Source organism: Humulus lupulus, chromosome 9 (assembly GCF_963169125.1).
Source record: "Humulus lupulus chromosome 9, drHumLupu1.1, whole genome shotgun sequence".
NCBI classification, from domain to species: Eukaryota; Viridiplantae; Streptophyta; class Magnoliopsida; order Rosales; family Cannabaceae; genus Humulus; species Humulus lupulus.
In genome coordinates this window covers 107093665-107114605 of record NC_084801.1, presented here as the reverse complement: position 1 = coordinate 107114605, position 20941 = coordinate 107093665, and the positions used below count along the sequence as shown (strand labels likewise).

Genomic DNA, 20941 nt, shown 5'->3' with positions numbered 1-20941 from the left:
TGTGACTCAGATTATGCAATTGGTCTAGACAAAAGAAGGTCTTTAATTGGTTTTGTCTTTACATTCGGTGGAAATGTCATCAGCTAGAAATCAAACTTGCAACACATTATGGCTTTGTCTACCACTGAAGCCGAATATGTGGCTCTTACAGAAGCAATAAAGGAAGCAATGTGGCTGCAAGGTATAACAAAAGAACTGGAACTGAATTCAGCAGAGACTAAGGTGTATTGTGACTCACAAAGTGCCATACACTTGTCTAAGAATAGTGCTTACCATGAAAGGACCAAACACATTGATGTTAGGCTGCACTTCATAAGAGATGTAGTGGCACAAGAAGAGATAAAAGTAGAAAAGATATCTACTTTAATTAATCCAGCTGATATGTTAACCAAGGGAATACCAACAAACAAGTTCAAGGAAGCTTTGGACTTGTTAAATTTTGGTCCTACTTAGTTACTACAACTGGAGCAGGGTTCCCTATGTCGATTCCATCTAAGTCCTATAGAAATGCCAGTCAAGGTGGAGTTTGTTAATGTATGACTTGCATTTCTTGGCTGTTAGTTAAAATCGTTACCTTGGGCTGCAGACTAAGTAGTTGTTTTATTCTGTTAAGTCAAGATCAATTAGTTAGATTATCTATAGGTCTTTATTTGTAAGCCTTATATCTATAAAAGGCATAGATTAGTTCAGAGAAAAGATTTGAGAGAGTTTTTAGTGTGCTATAGTTGTGTTTTGTCTACTCGGTTCTTGTGAAGAAAGAAAACAAGAGTGATTGTGAGCTTTTGGGGTTTGGCCTGGTGAATGGCTTGTAAAAATCTGTAACTGGTGAATTCTAGTGCTGTAAATCTCTCTTCTACATAGTGGATTCAACTAGGGAAGATAAGTTCCTTGCCTTGGATGTAGGAGTTCCTAATTGGAATCTCTGAACCAAGTATATTGGTGTATTTTTGTTACTGTTTACTTTTTTTCAATCATTATTTTTCTTGTTCCTTTGTTGTGTGTATTGTGTTGTGTTCAATTCAGATATCAAGCAGAACTCTCGCAGGGTAATTTTTTGATTAATTATTTTAATACACATTATTATTGTTTATATATTTGGACGGAGATGGGATAGTGTAGTTAAATGTAGAAAATAATATATGATATTTTATGTAGATTATTACTTCTTTAATAAAAAAAAATTATGCATTTAAATGTTTTCTATTAAATCTCATGTCAGGGGTTAAAATTATTGATCACACAAAATAAATAATTTCGCAATATCTTTGTCCTATATACCATTACTCCACCAACCATACATGTCCCAATCTCTTAACCAAAACTCTTTTGGAGTCAATTTTAAGTTTAATCATCATTATTGATTTTCTGATATCAAAATTGTCTGAAAAGACGAATTTGTTTTCTTTTCGTCCTAAAACAGAGGAAAAAACAACTATTTCATATTTTAGAAAGAGAAATAAGAGTTCAAAGGGTCTCTTTTTTTTTTTTTCTCTCGTTCATTACATATTTATAAGTAGATACTTGTACAATAACGTTACAGTAATCATTAATATCCTTTAAATCCTTCCCCACCATTTTCCACTATCTAATATTTGTAATAGAATAAAGAAAAAGACAATGAAGAGCCCGAGTCCCACAGGCCGAACCCCATTAAACCCCTCTCCTCCTCCATTAATTATAATTTTATAATTTCCACGTCATACCCCTCTTTATGCCACGTCACAATGTGGACCCCACATAGCCCCTATTCTCCAACCGCAACAGTTACTACTAAACTCTACTGCTACTATTAAGCCACCAGCCTCAAGAAACCAAAATCCTACACGAAGTTCGTGCAGCTCACGCGCCGCCGCACTCCTCCAATCATGTTGGAGATTAGTTACCCGCGCCACCGTCTGATAGCCGACCACGCTATATACAATTCCGTAGTCGCCAACTATCACCACCGTTACACTGTCTGATCATCAACTTGTCTTAAACCGACGGCCCACATTCCAGTGGGCAGAGTCTCCAAGTATTTGTTACCGGAGCATGCAAATGAGCGCGTGGAGACGAGCCTTTCGAGAGCCGGTAATGAAACTTTCTTTTTAAAAATAAAATAAAAACAAAATAAAGGCTGAAGAAAGAAATCACCGTCGGCGATTCGCCGGAGATAAATAAACCTGGCTCTGAATCACCGATTCTCCGATCTTAAATCCCGGAACAACCGTGAAATTTACTCGGAGCTCCGCCTCCGGGTTGGCGTCGATTTCGCTGGAGGAGAATAGTACTTCTTGGTTCACACACTCCATGTAAACCTCTGAGAATCTGGAGTCTTTTCTCACCTGAAAAATCGTAACTTCTCCCTCTTCTTGGCCAAACGAGAAAGCTAAAGAGTGGAGAAGCCAAACCCGCTTTGACATCTCGGCGAAGGCCGTGAAAAATGACGTTTCCGGGTACCCGCATGACGTCACCATCTTCCTCTGGTTTAAGTTTCCGAAGAATGAACACTCCATTTTCGCATGAACCAGATGGAGATACTTGGTCCTCAAGAATTTTCCGAATGAGGAGTTTGGGTTCTGGGTAAAGAGGTGTTTTGGGCTTACTGGTTTTAGCTTCTTGAATCGGTCGAAGAAACCTAAGGCGTCGGAGCAAAGAGGAGAATCGCCACCGTGAATGTTGAAGGTCGGGTAGTTAAAGCCTTCGAACATGGTTTTGCAGACAAACGATTCGAAAACGAAGCACCGGTGGCTCTGTTTTGAGAAGGAAGCTTCGGGCTCGATGAACTTGATGGCGGCATCGAGATCCCAATTCGCCGATTCCATTTCCCGTACCAAGATCTTGACGAAGCTCCTTATCGATCTCAGAGTCAACTGGTTGAGAAACTCAACAAAATGGGTCGGGTTCAGACCGGAAATCAGGAGATTATCGAAGATCGAAAGCGACCCACTTAAGTTAAGCTTTTTCTCCAAGGATTTGTTCAAAGAAACAGAGTCCTCAAGCTTTTTCTTGAGGCCAGAGATATTTAAATCTTTCCGATCAACCTCGGCCTCGAGCTTTTTAATGGTGATTTGGTAAGTCTTCATTAAACCCTGTTGTTCTTGAATCTCAGCGAGCATTATAGTCACCTGTGGAGACAGGTCAAGCTCTTTCTTTAAAAAGCTTCGTTTGAGCTCTGATATGGCTCTAAGCTCGTCGACCACTGCCAAATCAGCCACCTGAATGGCATCACTATTATAAGGGTTCTGGGCCATTTGGAGTTCTGCATAAGCTGCTTTAATGGAGGTTATACCAGCAAAAAGCTTGGCCACAAGAGCTTCCATGACTGCTCTGTTTCGAGCCCTGGTAATGTCTTCATTGGCCCTATCAAAATGCTTTGACTTATTATCAAACTCACCATCATCATCTTCATGTTCCTTGACTCTACAACCTTGTGGTGTAAGTAAGCAAATGCCATTGTTGGAGGAGATTCTAGTCGCTGTTCTAAGATTGATCACTTTCTGAAAAGACCGAGCTAGTTTGCTTTTGCTGGACAGAGCAGATTTTGGTCTCACTGTATCCATGTAATCAAATAAACAAAAAGATTAAACAATCTGAAAGTAATCAGATGAAAAACGATGAGGGGTACTTAAGAGTTATACTTGTATAGGCATAAAAGAAGAAGAAGAAGAAGAAAAAAAAAAGATTTAATGGGGTTTTAATAAGGAAACAGTTCTGGAGAAGACGATGAAGTTGAAACTGAAAGTGGTTTGAAAGAAAGAGAGTGATTTTAATGAGAAAAGGCAGAGCACAAAACTTTGACCACATGAGATTTTGGCAGAGACGAAGAATAAAATAAAATAAAAATAAGGGTAGGGTTTTTAAAGCGCGGGAAAAAAATAATAGAAAGATAAGAGGAAATTTATTAATATATTTTTTATTTTTTATATTAATGATTTTTGAAAATTTACTGATTTGTTAACTTATACTTTTACAAATATTTTCTGATTTTAATAATGTTTTTATATAATTATGTATTTTAAAATTATACATGTTTATATCTTAGAGTTCGACTTACATTGGATAGATACATTTTTATCAATATAATTAAATTATAATCAATTATATGTAATTAAATAATTAAATTTAAAGTTTATATAATTGATAATAATTTAATTAAATTAAAATTTAAAATACTAAATATATATAATTTTAAAATATAAATATCAAATATATATAATTTTAAAATAATAAATATCAAATTAATATTATGACCCGACCATGTTACTAAAATGATACTTTCCTAAAACAAAAACATCAGTAACCATTCAAAAACTTTTTCTTTTATATATATATAATCAATATTATCTTTTGAGTTGGGTTGAGGGGATTTAAATTCGTTTAGGTGGTGGTATACAGAGGGATATGATAATGCTTTGTGGACCCTATAGAGCCTGTGAAGCTGTTGATGACTACCATCTAATCATGGGTCCTACCTACCAATGTACGTCTCTCTCTCTCTCTAGTGTTTGACTGTAGGACTACATGATTAACGACTTGATGGTGCATGAACTAGGAATTTGTATGGTTATGGTATATGCTGATTTTATTCTATTTAAAAAAAAAAAAAACAGAACACATACCTTCAAGTTTTGTTTTATATATTTGATCTTTTAATATTTAACATCAGTTTAATCAATCTAACAATTGATAAAATTGCATAAGGGAACTAAATTGTAAAAAATTAGAGAACAAGAATTAAATTGTAAAAAGGTTTAATATTATTTTAGACTAAGAATTTTATCTTATTATTTGTTTAGACCCTATATTTTAACAAATTATTTTTTGGATCATGTGTATTGTAAATTTGTTTAAATTAAATAGATCCTTAAATTTAATTTTGAGGAAAAAAATTGATTATGACAACATAATTGTTATCCAAAAAATTGGCATTGATGACATGGCAACTGATCCCTGGACACGTGGCTGACATCTGGAGGAACTCTGCTAGTGCATCGACCAGAAGACGTATTAGAAGTAGTAAGCAGCCCAGTCTTACCTGTGACCAGTCTGGTCGATGGTTCCGCATGCAATGTAACATTACTGTGAAGATCTTTGTAAATCCCGAATTTAACTCGCACAATCTCCTGAGTATCCGATTATTCAGGAGAAAATATCTATAACGATCTTATGTAATCCCCCTTGAGCCTATAAATAGAAAAAGAGAGCTCAAGGAAGGGACTTTGGGCTTTGGAATTATTGAAGATTAGAGTAAATAATTCTCCTTGGAATATTGTATTGTTCTTCAGAGGTTAGTGAAACTCATTGAACCCTTGTTCTTTGATCACTCCTTTGATTCTTATATCAATAACAGTCTAAGTGGACGTAGGTCATTACCAAATCCTGGGGCCGAACCACTATAAAATATCGTGTTCTTATTATTTTTTGTCATTGGATTCTTCTCAACATATTCATTCACATCAAGCATATTCCGACTCCGTGTCAGTTGACCAAAATCTGGGTCAACATTCTGGTGCTTTCATTGAGAGCTTGATTTATCATTGCTGAGAAAACTAATGGCGAAAACTGGAAGGAAAGCTGGACAGGCAGCCGCTGCTGCGCCATCAAACCCACCTCCTCCTCCCCCTGCGAGCGTGGCGGAGGATGAGCCACATCTGGACTTTGAAGAGGAAGAGATGGATGATGCAACGCTGAAGAGTACCCTGGGGGCGTTGCAGGAGGAGCTGGCTAGTCTGAAAGCCAGTCAAGAGACTGCTGCCGAAGTTGTGGTGCGGCAGCAGCAGGAGATTGAACAGCAGCGCGTGGAATTAAGCGAAAGGCAGGCGGAGATGGACCGCCGCCAGAGCGAAGCCATAGCAGCCTTTGAGGCGGCCTTGCAACTGGCAAGGAATCAGGCCGCACCTGTTTCGCAGCCTGACCAACCTGTCAATGGGCCACCCCATAGGGGTCCTAATCCCAGCCCACCGATCCAGCCTTCGAGTTCGGAAAGGCCCGAGCAGCCTCAGGTGCCCCATGACGATGTCCCGCTGGACCCTGAGGCACAGCCACCATCCCAAGCTGGTCTCGGCAATCCCCCGCAACAGAGGCAGAATAGGGCCGAGCATCAGCCTTGTAGTCCTAGACGCCGTAGGGGCAATGAGCCAAACCTACCGAACAGAGGTTAGTATCCCCCTGGTAACAGGAGGGACTCAGAGTTAGGCTCTGCGGTCCGGGGTCCCCCACGACATGATAATGCACGGGGACGCCACGACCAGCGCAGGCCGCCCTCTAACGTTCGGGACGTTTCAGCCAGGGACGAAAATCGAGGGAACAGTCAATCCCACCATAGCCAATCAAGGTTCAGAGATGGCCATGGATATAATGAGGCCGACTCATGCAAGGGAAACGCTGGGCGAAGGAATGAAGAAAGAGGTAAAGGCAGGAGCTAGGTACCTCAAGATGACCAGCCCAATAGACGGGACGCTGGGGGGCAGCCCAAGCAAAATAATGTCTTCAACTGGCTCGGGGGTAGCGAGCAGCGGAGAAGAGATGAAGATTTGCGTGACGTACTCAACGATCGCCGCGAGCGGCATGGCGAGAACGTCCCCCCAGCAACAGAGGCCACATCGATTCCTGCCACTGTACATGCCCAAATAGATGCCCTCAACCAAGCAGTGCAGCAGCTGGTCGGGGGAAGGACGTCGTATATCGACCACGATAGGAGGAAATGCACTCCTTTTGTCCAGAGGATAGCTAATGCAGAAACTCCAAGCAAGTTCAAAATGCCTACACTTCCAAATTTTGACGGGTACGGAGACCCAGTATCTCATGTCAATAAATTTGAGATACAAATGGACATTCAGAAAGTGTCCGAAGACGCTCGGTGCAGGATCTTCCCTGCAACACTTTCTGAAGCTGCGCAGGAATGGTTTTTTAAGTTCCCTCCCGCAAGGATAGTTTCCTGGGAAATGTTCGTAAGGGAGTTTTACGGACAGTTCTATGCAGGACGAGTGCATCCGACCGAAGCAAACCAGCTGGTTGAAATTCGCCAGCAGGATGGAGAATCAGTGAAGGACTACATCCAGCGCTTTATACGAGCGGCGGCTGGAGCAAAAACAGTGGGGGACGAAGGCAAAATGATGGCCATAACCGCAGGGGTTAAACGTCGTTCTCCCCTCTGGAAAAGTCTCCGAAAGGAATGAGTGAGAACTACCCAGGAATTTTTGGACCGGGCTGATCGCTACATCAAGCTCGAAGAAGCCATTGCCAACGATGGAAAACCCTCAAGCAAGGATAAGAAGGCTTTCGAACCCGCCAAAGCCGCCAATGGTTCCAAACCTAATGGCAACGGCAAAGGCAACGGGAACGGCAATGGCAATGGCAAGAATGGTGGAAAATGGCTGTATAACGAGCCTTCCACCTCCGACAATAAACGAGCCAAGGGTAATCGTTATGAACCTCGGTTCACTAACTACACTGCCCTCGTTGAGTCACGGGGAGAGATTTATCAGGTCACAAATTCTAGTGTGCCTTACAAAAAACCTGGCCCCACCCGAAAGGATATTTCGAAGAGAGACACTACCAAGTTCTGTCGTTATCATAACGACTACGGACATGACACCAATGAATGCAACCAGTTGAAAGACGAAATCGAGTTCCTTATTAGACAAGGACACTTGAGAAGATACGTACGGGCCTCGGGAAATTCCCAACGAGAAGCTCCGGGTAGCAACAAGCAGGCGCCCACGCGCCAACGCTCGCCACCCTTACAGCCTGCCCCCGTGACTGGCACACTCTTAACCATCTGTGGAGGCCCGCACCTCGCGGGAAATAGCGGAAAGGCCAGGGAACGATATGCTCGGACTCTGCGCCACGACCAGGACATCGAGATGATGACTGTGGAGGACCATGCACCAAAAAAGGCTTGGGCAGAGGAAGGTGAAATAACCTTCTCTGACGGCGATGCCCAACATGTCCGTTTCCCGCATTCCGATCCGCTGGTTGTGGACATCCAGATGGCCAACATGATGGTGAAGAGAGTGCTGGTCGATACAGGAAGTTCAATCAATATCCTGTATAAGTCTACACTGGAACGCATGAAATTGTCCGTTAAGCACTTGGAGCCCTGCAACCAAACGATATACAGCTTCTCTGGAGAAGGACTCGCCCCCACCGGATTGATCAAACTACCAGTGACGACGGGTACAACGCCTGCAACAAGGACATTACTCGCCACTTTTGTAGTGGTCGATTGTCCTTCAGCGTACAATTCCGTCATTGGAAGGCCTATACTGGTTGATCTACGGGCCGTCATCTCTATGTGGCACTTGGCCATGAAGTTCCCAACAGACGCGAGGGTAGGACGCATGTTGGGGAACCAGAGAGAAGCCAGGGAGTGCTACAACGCCTCAATCACAAAGGCGAAGAATGGAACGCCGAAGAGCACTACCTCCGATAGGTTGCAGATGACAGTTGATACACAAGCCCAATCCGGTGATGAAAGTCACCAAATAAGGTGTTGCCCAAAGTGAGGATAGAGACTTGGATCCTCGCTTTGGGGATTTTGAAGAAAACGTTGGACCCGTCGAGGACCTTGAGGAGGTCCAACTCGACGAAAAAGACCCGACCAGAGTCGTGAAGGTTGGGAAAAACTTAGAGCCTACCACGAAGCACGCACTGGTGGAATTTTTGCGAAAGAACCAGGAGGTTTTCGCCTGGTCGCATAAAGACATGGCTGGGATAGATCCTGCAGTCATCAGCCATGTCCTGAATATAGACAAGACCTTTTCACCCGTGCAACAGAAGAGAAGGCTGCTCGATAAGGATAGATCGAGAGCCTTAAAAGAAGAAGTTGAAAGGTTAAAGGAGAATGGGTTCATCTGGGTGGCGTTTTATCCATCATGGGTCTCCAATCCAGTGCTGGTTCCCAAGCCAAACGGCAAATGGCGAACCTGCGTGGATTTTACAGACCTCAATAAAGCCTGCCCAAAGGACTGCTTCCCACTCCTAAGAATCGACCAGCTGGTCGATGCAACTGCAGGGCACGAGATCCTCTCGTTCATGGATGTGTATTCGGGCTACAACCAGATTAGCATGCATCCCCCCGACGAGGATCACACCAGCTTTCGGACCGATACGGGTTTATACTGTTACAAAGTAATGCCCTTCGGACTGAAAAACGCAGGTGCGACTTACCAACGGCTAGTCAACCACATGTTTAAGGAGCTGATCGGAGTAAACATGGAGGTATATGTGGACGACATGCTGGTAAAGTCTAAAAAAGGAGAAGGACATGTAAGGGATTTACAAAAGTGATTTGATGTATTGAACAAATACCAAATGAAGTTAAATCCCCTTAAATGTTCCTTCGGAGTTGGATCAGGGAAGTTTTTGGGGTTTATTGTAAATTCAAGAGGAATCGAGGCCAACCCCGACAAGATAAAAGCCCTGATCGATATGAAGTCGCCAGAAAGGATCAAAGATGTACAAAGTTTAACCGGGAGAATCGCAGCCCTAAGTAGATTTATTTTGAAATCAACAGACAAGTGCGTTCCTTTTTTTAATCTACTTAGGGGAAATAAGAAGTTTGAATGGACAGGAGACTGCGAGCAAGCATTCCAAGCCTTGAAAGCCCATATGGCACAACCTCCCATCTTATCAAAGCCGATCGAAGGAGAAACTTTGCTTATTTACCTGGCGATTACTGAAGTTGTTGCTAGCGCGGTACTAGTGCGAGAGGAAAAAGGCGTACAAAAGGCAGTCTATTATGTCAGTAAGAGACTGATCGGGGCAGAATTGAGATATCCACCAATCAAGAGGTTAGCATATTGCCTAATTCTGGCCTCTAGAAATTTACGCCCCTACTTTCAAGCCCATCCTATTACAGTTCTAACTGACCAGCCCCTTCGACAAGTCCTCCAAAAACCAGAAGCGGCTGGACGATTATTAAAATGGGCAGTCGAACTGGGGCAGTTCGATATAACTTATTCACCGTGAGCAGCAGTCAAGGGACAAGTCTTGGCCGACCTTATTGCGGAGTTCACCGAACTCCCAGACAGCGAGCAGTGCAAACAGCCTAGTGCGCCTGAGCCTCAAGAGAAAGCCCCTTCGTGGAAATTATTCACGGATGGGTCGTCTAACGAATCCCACGCAGGAGCAGGAGTGATATTGATAACGCCAGAAGGGCATCGATTTCACTGCGCTATTAGGTTCGACTTCACCGCATCAAATAATGAAGCCGAATACGAAGCACTCCTCGCTGGATTGAGGATGGAGAAAGACATGAGCATAAAGACGCTTGATATTTACAGTGATTCACAACTGGTGGTGAATCAAGTTCTAGGAGAATATCAAGCGCGAGGCTTAAAAAATGGTGGCTTACTTGAATAAAACAAAAGACTTGCTAGCCCAATTCATGGAGTACACCCTTCAGCAAATTCCGCGGGATCAGAATTCAAACGCAGATGCCTTAGCCAAACTCGCGAGCGCGAAGGATGCTGACACTTTGAACATTGTGCCAGTGGAAAGACTGAGTAAGCCAAGCATACAAGCGGTCGAATCCAGTATGGAGATTCGAATGGAGGATACATGGAGGGCACCTTATTTGGAGTATCTGACAAACGGTACGCTACCACCGGATAGAAACAAAGCCAGAACTCTACAAAGGCGAGCTGCTAGGTACATACTGGTCGATGGTGTTATGTACCGAAGAGGATATTCCTTGCCACTACTCAGATGCGTTACACTAGAAAAAGCTAAGGAACTCATGAAAGAGGTGCATGAAGGCTTCTGTGGGGATCACGCTGGGGGGCAGAGTTTGGCGAAGAAAATTCTAAGGCAAGGCTACTTCTGGCCAACTATGAATGAGGATTCGATGGAGTTTGTACAAAGATGCGATAAATGTCAAAGGTTCTCCAAGATTCCACGAACAGCTCCGAACGAATTAAAACAGATGCAAAGTCCGTGGCCTTTTGTAGTATGGGGGATAGATTTGATTGGATCCCTACCTACAGGGAAAGGCGGAGTAAAGTACGCAGTCGTAGCAGTCGATTACTTCACCAAATGGGCCGAAGCTGAACCGCTCGCTACCATCACGACCAAGAAAGTTCTTGACTTTGTTATCAAGAACATTGTCTGTTGATATGGCTTGCCTAGAAAGATAGTTTCAGATAACGGAACCCAATTTGACAGCGACTTATTCACCGATTTCTGCGAAAGACATGGAGTTATCAAAAGCTTTTCTTCAGTTGCACACCCCCAAGCGAATGGGTAGGTCGAAGTCGTGAATAAACTCTTAAAGATACCCTAAAGAAGAGACTTGAAGAAGCTAAGGGAGCGTGGCCAGAGCAGCTACCTGAAGTCCTCTGGTCGTATAGAACGTCTCACCGAACAGCGACAGGACATACCCCATTTTCCTTAGCCTACGGATATGAGGCGATGTTGCCTGTCGAATTAGATCCCCCCTCACATCGACGATTAACATACGACCAAGACCAGAACAGCCAACTGATGATGGAGTCCCTAGACTCGATTGACGAGATACGGGAGAAAGCCCAACTCCGAGTTGCTGCGTATCAGCAAAAAGTCGCCCGGTACTTTAACTCCAAAGTTAAAGAAAGAAAATTCAACGTCGGAGATTTGGTGCTACGACGAGTTTTCTTAAACACCCGCGACCCCACTGCTGGAGTACTCGGACCTAATTGGGAAGGACCTTACCAGATTGAAGAAGTCCTTCATCCGGGCACCTACAAACTTGCACGCTTAAACGGGGATCTTGTTCCACGTTATTGGAATGGAGAACACCTGCGCAAGTACTATCAGTGAACAATCCTTTTTAAAGGACTGGCTTGTATTAATTTTACTTTTTACAAGTTTTGCAAAGAGGGTTAGCCACGCTGTATGGCTAATCGCTCGTATATGTAAGATTCTATCTTAGAATCACTCGTAAAGACATGTTTAGTCCATTTTTAATATGAGATTATAAGGGACTGTGCGCAGCCAGTCATTCTTGCCAACCTTTGTGAATTTATATTTACAAGTATTTGTTCATTACATGTGTTGTTTTGCTGTATTACAAGTATTACTTTTTCTCTCGAGCAGAAATGTTCGAACAGGTCGTGGTCAAGGCAAGTGACCAAGGACCTAAAAGCTCCTCGATCACTTGGGGGGCATATAAGGCACATCGATAGCAAAGCGTACCATGAGGTATGTAAACACATGAACAAAATGAGTGAAAGCATGCTAAGGTACTTAGAGTATTTTTCAAAATTTATATTTTGTTAAATCAAGCCAAAGTACTATGCTAAATTCGGTCATACGGACAAATGTTATAATAAATGAAAATGTTATAGCATCATGATGTAATCTTTTACACCGCAAGCATCACTTCTTGGATGTAACTGTTCAAATAAAAGAAAAGGTTTGCTGCCCATGCAACAAATTCAAAAAAGGAATTGTCTTTACATCATGACCCGTGGGTCGTATAAACAAAAGAAAGAAAAAATATTAAAAAAAGCTCAAGAGGCATTGGGAGCAGGAGGGTCTTTATCAGCATTCTGGTTGGCAGCATCCTCAGCAACTCCTTCTTCCTCTACGCCAGCAATGCTTGGGGAAGCAGGGACCCTGGCTCTTGCCTCCTCTTCAGCCAGTTGGGCAGTGCAACGAGCCAGCTCAGCAATCCTGACATCTTCTGAAAGATAGCTGAAGTCGGCACCCTAATTGTGTTTCCAGAAATTGTAAAAACACCGGAGCGTCGTCCTCTTATATCTTTCCAGATTCTTGGAGTTGTCAAGCTCCAGTTGCTTTACTTTGCCCTCAAGAGTAGCAATGACCTCGTCTATGGACTTATGCTCCTCTTCCAATCTCTTGACTTCGCGATACTGGGTGCGGCTGGCATCTTGATACTCCTCCCTTTGCTTTATTATAGCTGCCTTCGTAGCTTCAGCCTCTGATAGCTTTGTCACCGCGGCATCCCTCTGCTGAGCCAGCGCCTCCAACTCCTTTGCGTGCCTGGCCTCTGCAGCCGAAAGTTCCTCGGCTGCCTTCACCTGGTGCCTCTCGATAGCCTTTGCCCGAGTCTGTTCAATGGTGGCTTGGGTGCGGGTACGAGCAGTAGTGGCAGACAGCAAAGCCTGAGGACAGAGGATAAAGTTAGAACCTGTGGCAAAGACTAAAAGACTAAGGCCGAAAAGATAAAGAAGTACTTACGCTGGCTATTTCATTCAGGGTCCTGTTCAGAATTAGGTCGACCGTCATACTCTCTGCCTCAACTATTGCATCCTTGACGCGGTCGTTTTTCTCGATGTGCGCAATACAGTCTTTGGCTGCTCGTACGGCACGGCTCGAGAGTCTGGCCCCAAGAGTTTCTTCCCGCTTGTCTTGTTCCCTGCTGGGCGCAGCCGGAGGAGGGTTCATTGGAGCAGGGGGAGTCTCCTTCTCAGCAGGGGCCGGAGGATGAGCAGAAGTTTGCCCAGTTGGCACGCCCCTAGGAGGGTCTTCTGTTCGACTCTTTTTGGCAGGCCCTTGGCTCGTCTCGCCGTGGTGTCTCCGTGACGACTTTCGCCGAAGCTGAGGAACTTCCTCTTCCTCCTCAGCCTAGTATAAGTCGAAGACGTTGGGAGTGGCCATATCTGCACACAAGTAAAAACGTGCAAAGGGTAAAGATAAAAGCAGATGAAGACTCTTTATCAAAACGGAAAAGAAGGTCACAAAGTTAGTACCCGAGCTAGAACTACTGGTCGCTATACTATTGAATCTATTAGTCACACACTCACTATCTGGCATGAAGAAGTCTGGCCCTAGATTTGGAGTATATGTAAAGTTGTCCTCCCCGTCAAACAAATGACAAGGAATTGGCAAGCTATTTAAAAGCAAAATAACTTTACCATTTTCATCAGAGGATTCCCCCAGGTCCACAACTGGCTCTTTGGCCTTTTGTTTCCCCTTGCCTTGGGGAGCAGAAGGCCTTTCTGCGGAAGGATTGCCCGTGGGCTCCCTGATTGTAACCCCCGTCGGCCTCCTTTGAGGAGGGGACGCAGGAGGTTGCTGCTCGGGAACCCCCTCGGCAATGGCATCAGCTACCACGGACCCTCTTGTTTCATGGCGAGGAGCCAGGAGGCCAGACAACCTCAGGTTTTCATCAGTAACCAGGGACTTGACGCTTTTTTCTGCGTCTGTCATCCTGGCCAGTCTATTGGACCTCAACGCCATGTCTGGTGTTGGGGTCGGACGTAACCATGGGCCTGAAAGACAAAGTACAGTTTGAGAAAAATGAAAGGAAACTCCTTGATTAAAAGTATCGACCAGTCAAAGACGGTACTTACCTCCTCGAGTGAAGGCCAGGTTGTTGCTGGTTATGTCTAGAGTAAGGAAGTACTCCTTACTGTACTGCCCCACGTTAGAAATGTGCGTAGTGTCACTCAGGAACGTCCGGTTTGTCTCCTGGTGACAGAAGTGGAAGAAACCTGTCCCATATTGTTGCGGGTTGGATTTAAGGTCGAAAAGATAATTGACCTCGTGGGGAGTAGGTTCTGGCCATTTTTTAAGTTTGTACAGGATATAGAGTGCGGCCAGCATTCTATATCCGTTTGGAGTAATTTGGAAGGGGGCGACATCGAAATAATTAGCCACCCCCTGGTAAAAAGGATGTAGAGGGAGGAAAGCCCCCGCCTCTATGTGATACCGAGACCAGGCGCTGTATATACCTCCGGGGAGGTTAGCCCTTTGGTTTGCGGCAGGAATTTTGATGGAAACCCCTGTGAGGGGATACTTCCTGAAATAGTTAGCAACCATCCGAAGGGTCACTACGCTGGTCGGGGAAATATACCACTCGACATCAGGCAGATTCTGATGGCGAGGGCGGGCTCTAATTTGGATATTAGGGTCAGGAACAGGATTGTTTCGACCGCTGGTCGAGGGAACCCTAGCCTGCGAATCAGGCTGAGCAGGAAGGTTTGGATTATCGTCGGAGTCAGGTCTTTTCTTGCCTACGGATTTGGAACGAGCCATTTGAGGAGGAGAAGGACGAGGTCTGGATGAGGATCAAGAAAAAGGAATCTCGTGGATTCGGGCGGCCGGTTGTTCTTCGCCTTCGAGCAGCTGGGCGAGAAGATCGTCGTCGATGGGCCGTTCACCTCCCCACAAATCTGGCATCAATGTCTGCAAACAGAAGAATGGGGAGGAGAGGATAGAGAATTTTTAAAGGCTTTTTAGAATAACGTTGGTCGAGTATAAATGCCAAGCTTTTATACAACAACATTCTAACAAAAAGCTAAATTTTTCCACACGAACAGTTTGAAAACGGATCAAAGGGTGAAAGTAAAAAGTTTTTCAAAAAAGCTTTTTCAACTCCCCTTAGGGCGGGAAAAACCTATTTTCCAACTAGCCTAAAGATCGAATTTTTACTTCGATTTTACGTCCTAAAAGTACGATCCTAACTATCAAACTAACTCGTAAATCTTTTTACCCACAAGCATCTCAAACCAGAAACAGATGAACTCAAACAGTCGACATACAGAAGCATGCATTGCGAAAATACAAAACATAAAAATTCGAAGACTTACCAGAAAAAAGATCGTTGAGAAGGGTAGAGAGTCTTCGGAAGTCGAGGTGCTTTCAAGATGAACTTGGAAGGTGCAGAAGGACAGTTTCTGGGAGAAGACGAGAGCTCTGGTTTTAGGGTTTCTGGAAAGAGTAGTGGCGTGCGTAAAAAGAAAAGGAAGATTTCGAAGATATTATATAAGTTTGTCTGTGGCATTAAAAAGGTGTAATCATCAGTTTCCTTTTTTCGAAATATGGGGAAGAGGAATGGCCGCCGAATTATTACTGGGGAACCGAAAGGTCATGATTAGACAGGAGTAGGTTGCTTTTTCCAAGAACACACGAAGGGTTTTGACACATAAGGCGGGGTTACCGAAGGGTCGTTCGCTCAAAAGTTTATTTATTGCTCGTAATAAATAAACTTGGGGGGCAAATGTTATCCAAAAAATTGGCATTGATGATGTGGCAACTGATCCCTGGACACGTGGCTGACATCTGGAGGAACTCTGCTAGTGCATCGACCAGAAGACGTATTAGAAGCAGTAAGCAGCCCAGTCTTACCTGCGACCAGTTTTGTCGATGGTTCCGCATGCAATGTAACGTTACTGTGAAGATCTTTGTAAATCCCGAATTTAACTCGCACAATCTCCTGAGTATCCGATTATTCAGGAGAGAATATCTGTAACGATCTTATGTAATCCCCCTTGAGCCTATAAATAGAAAAAGAGAGCTCAAGGAAGGGACTTTGAGCTTTGGAATTATTGAAAATTAGAGTAATTCTCCTTGGAATATTGTATTGTTCTTCAGAGGTTAGTGAAACTCATTGAACCCTTGTTCTTTGATCACTCCTTTGATTCTTATATCAATAACAGTCTAAGTGGACGTAGGTCATTACCAAATCCTGGGGTCGAACCACTATAAAATATCGTGTTCTTATTACTTTTTGTCATTGGATTCTTCTCAACATATTCATTCACATCAAGCATATTCCGACTCTGTGTCAGTTGACCAAAATCTGGGTCAACAATAATTATTAGGCAGAATAAATATTTTTTGGTTCTGAATTGTTGGTTTGGTGAATTATTTGTGATTTTAGTTAAAAAAAGCTTTGAACAAAATAGAGTTTAAGAGTCTATTTGAACCATTTGATAAAACACAGGATCCAAAAAATAATTTGTCAAAATACAGGGTCCAAACAGGTAATAAAACAAAAGACAAAATCCAAAAATATATAAACCCTAAAAAAAACTATCTTAAAATTTTAAAAAAAAAATTATGGAGGCAACTCTCGTTCGGCCAGTGTTTATATATATATATATTTATATTTATACTAGGTAAAAATAACATACAATGTACGTTTACTTAATTTTATTTAGAAATGTAATAATTTATTTTCACTATGTTTTTTAATTGTCATATAAAATTTAAATAAACATATTTTAAAAAAATAAACTAAAATATTGTCTATGATTAAAAAAAAAAAGATAATTTGTTTTAAAATATAAAATTATTAAAGTAGAATTCATTAGATACACATTTTTTATATATATAGATACGATGCATTTTACTTTTAAATTTAAATGATTTTTTATTAATTTTATTTTAGAAAATATACTCATGAATTCCAATATAATAAAATATTAAAAAAAAATCTAAATTAAAACTATGAATTTAACAAAAAAATATTTGATTAAATTTTAATTATTAATTTTAAAAAATTTTAAAGTCAACAAAAAGTTATATATAAATATATATTATTTAATTAATGGTTAGAAAATTAAAATAAGTAATATCTCATTTAAAAAAAATTAAACAAAAAAATAAGAAAATATGTATATTTATGTCTTATTTCACTATTACATATAGTTTGGAATAACAAAATATGTTAAATAACAAAATAAATAATTAATAAAATAAAGAAAAAAGTTTAAGCACATAAAATTTTAGTTTTGGAAACAAAATTGATAGACTAATTTAAATACTTTCATATGAAATTTTAAAATATGTGGTAATAAATTATTATGACTTATTTATTATTATTATTATTTTTAATTTATTTAGATGATTTTATTATTTTTTATTTATTTTTCAACTTAAAACTAGCGGTGTTAAAAAAACAATAAAAAATTTAGATCTATTAAAAAACAACAATTTACGTTTCACTTACATTTATAAAATATAAAAATATATACTATATAAATACATATATATGAGTATGAACTTCTATTTGAGAGGAAAATTAATTTCAGAATGCAAGATAAAGTGAGGAAATTATGATATGGCTACAACATAAAATAAATGATTTATATATAGAAACTTGATTGATAGTAAAGAATGTCATTTCTCATTACGAATTTATCAAGAATAATAGTAAAAAAATAATAAATAAATTGTAAGTTATATTTTCTTATTTTTAATATTATTTATGTTATGACTTTTTAAAAAAAAAAATATATATTAAGTATGTCTTGAATATATATTAGGTTTATTTTAAACTTAAATTTTTAAAGTTTTATTTTCAAAGTATAATTTTTTTTTGTTAAAAACAATAAAAGTAAGAAGAATATATCCCATAAATATACAATTATTATATGGGACTCCTTTTTTTTCTCCACGCCCTCTAATTAATTAACTAGGAAATATAGTCGCAGTTCGCGCAGTTTTGTAATAACAAAAAGAGATATTTGCGGCGAAAGTACCAAAAGTATTACATTTGTAACACTTCAGTACCCAAGTTATTTTTTTATCAGCGAAAGTACCTTCTGTCCATATTTTGTTGCAGTTGTTTATTTTGCTGCTAAGTCCACGTGATGTAAAATTTGCTTATAACATTGGTACTTTTGCCGTAAATATCTCATAACTTAGGTACTTTTGTCGCACATATCTATTAAATTAGGTACTTTCACCACAAATATTCATTTAATGTGGTACTTTCACCAACATGTCACAAAGATACTTAACGGTTGGAACTGACAGTTGCAACAAAACATGGACGAAAGGTACTTTCACCGGCAAAAAAATAACATGGGTACTTAAGTGCTACAAACTTAGTAATTTGGGTACTTTTACTGCAAATATCCCTTTTGGTTATTAGAAAACTGTGCGAATTGCGGCTATATTTCCTAGTTAATTAATTAAAAGAGGGTGTGGAGAAAGAAGAAAAAGAGGAGTGTCCCATATAATAATTGTATATTTATGGGGTGTGAGGGCTAGATGAAATTGACATCAAGAGGACTATGACAATGGTCCTCGGGACGTATCACACTTGAAGACATAGCTCTCTAGAGGCAGATCACAACATATTGGGAAAGACTTACCTTTCGAGAAACTCTAGGTGGGCTCTAGGCTTTATCAAAATCCTGTGGAGCTTAATTACTTCTCTAATGACTACCACGTGTCAATTGGTGAAAACACAGACAACATTTGCCCCTCAAGTCTTCACTTGTCCTCAGACAATGGAGACTTAGACTGAGAGGAGTAATTTCAAAGGACGTACTGTGTAACGCCCTACTACCTTAGAGTCGTTACTAAGTGAGGTTAAAATGTGCAATCAACTCACTAAACGAGGTTTTTAAAACAAAAGTGCGATTAAGTGAAAGTCTAGGCTGTAATCTTTAAAAAGTACTCTATTTCATTAAAATTTCAAGAGTTTAACATTCGGGATCCCATAATTCAGTTTATAAAATATTTACAACTCAAAACAAGTTTATAAGTAATTAACCATCAAAACTAGGGTTTGTACAGCCATTTCTCAAAAATATCCCCAACCAAGACAGTCGGGCAGACCGAACATGTACGCGCCGCCCCCACGCTCTCCGTACTCATGGCTGGTTGACTTTCTCTTTGCCCTTACCTGCAACACAGAGCACCCGTGAGCCGAAGCCCAGCAAGAAAACTCAAACAGTACATAACATATGCATAATATACAGTCATTACAACAAATATCTCAAATCTAGTCAGTCAATCCATATAATTTAACACATATATGGCCTTGCCGTCCCAGAAGCGTTACCAAAGCTTGGGATCTCGGTCCACACCGTATGGATAACCCATGTATCCACTGGGGTCTCACCCTGGCCACGAGCACTCCATGTGCTAAGTGGTGTTCCCGGCCCCACTGCCGTTCTCGGCCCTTCGTCGTCCATTAAGCTATTTCCACATTTAGCGTTCTCAAATAACAATCAAATATATAATCATTCATGTAATGCTACATCTTAGCAATAATACAATCTAGGGCCGCGCCCTGCAACAAAACTATGGGCCCGAGCCCTGCTCTATGGGTGCTACAATTTTCTTACCTGCATCCCGAGCTTCCGATGCCCCAAAGCCGCGAGCACGGTCCTATAACCCGAGCCTCTCCAAAGACCTAGTCACAACACATATAAAACACCCTTTAATGCTAACCAATCAAAATCCACTTTCCGGGGCCAATCCCATACGCTCGGAACCCCCAAATCCCTAAAACAATACACCAAAGGCATCCCCCGAACCCCCGGAGCAAAAGCTCAAAATTACAAAATCCCATGTTCTGAAAATGGCCTAGCACCGCGGCGCTGCCCTAGAGGGCCGCGGCGCCCAGCAAGTCAGAGAGCTTCCCCTGCCCAGAATTAGCCTTGCGCCGCGGTGCTCCTTTGCGAACCCAGAAATCTGGGTTTTTCCCCTGCATTTCCCCGAGCCAAAACCACTCCAAATCATCCCAAACTCATACCTAATCCCCAAAACCAACTCAAAACCCCAAATAGACCATTCAACAACCTATAAAAATCACAATCTAGCTCAATTACTCAATCACACCCAAGAATCCACTCTTGAGTTTCATGCCTTAGTAAATCAAACCAGAAAGTTAAAAGCTTAAACCCAAACCCAAACCACACTTCAAATTCCCTAATTCATAACAGAAATAAACTTTATAATTGCACAGAATCCTTACCTTGAATGAAGAACTCAACCTTAAGCTCCCTTGCTTCCAGCTCCAAGCCAATCCTTATGATTCCACAAGCTGAATTCTCACAAAACCAGCCATAGCTATCCTTAAATTTCCATTCCTACCTTCTAAAATCAAGCTTAAAACTCAGTAAAACAAGAATAGTTCTTACCTCAGAACAATTTTGGCCTAAGCTTGATCTTGATTACTTCAAATCTCTCAATTCTCCTCCTAGGGCTCACATTCAGCTTCCTTCTTCTTTTTCCCCTTTCTTTCTAGCTCTTTCTTTCAAATTCAGCATAAGCTAAAATATAACCAAGTATAATACGTATTCCCTTCTCCTTCAGCTGAAACTTATCTATCCTTAGCCAATTGACCATTATACCCCTTCCTTTAATATCCCTTTCTTGACTAAACCTCAAGGGCTCTTTTGTCATTTCTTATCCATTACAATTCTACCATTTCTCCATCTAAACCTGTTATTCTCAGTGGTTACTAACAGTTACACAAGTTACTAAATTA

At 41.3% G+C, this 20941-nt stretch overlaps 1 protein-coding gene and 1 long non-coding RNA gene across 2 annotated transcripts; both read right to left on the bottom strand.

Moving 5' to 3' along the window:
• Positions 1-1421: 1421 nt before the first annotated feature.
• Positions 1422-3812, bottom strand: LOC133800932 (protein GRAVITROPIC IN THE LIGHT 1). The gene has a single exon (XM_062239045.1). It carries the CDS (start codon positions 3540-3542, stop codon positions 2130-2132), a length of 1413 nt encoding a protein of 470 aa, XP_062095029.1. The 5' UTR covers positions 3543-3812; the 3' UTR covers positions 1422-2129.
• Positions 3813-19166: 15354 nt separating this feature from the next.
• On the bottom strand, positions 19167-20724 carry LOC133802423 (uncharacterized). Its single transcript, XR_009877320.1, has 4 exons — positions 20592-20724; positions 20426-20494; positions 19794-19861; positions 19167-19348 (listed from the first exon to the last, which is right to left on the bottom strand). It is a non-coding gene; the product is annotated as an uncharacterized LOC133802423 (long non-coding RNA).
• Positions 20725-20941: the final 217 nt, after the last annotated feature.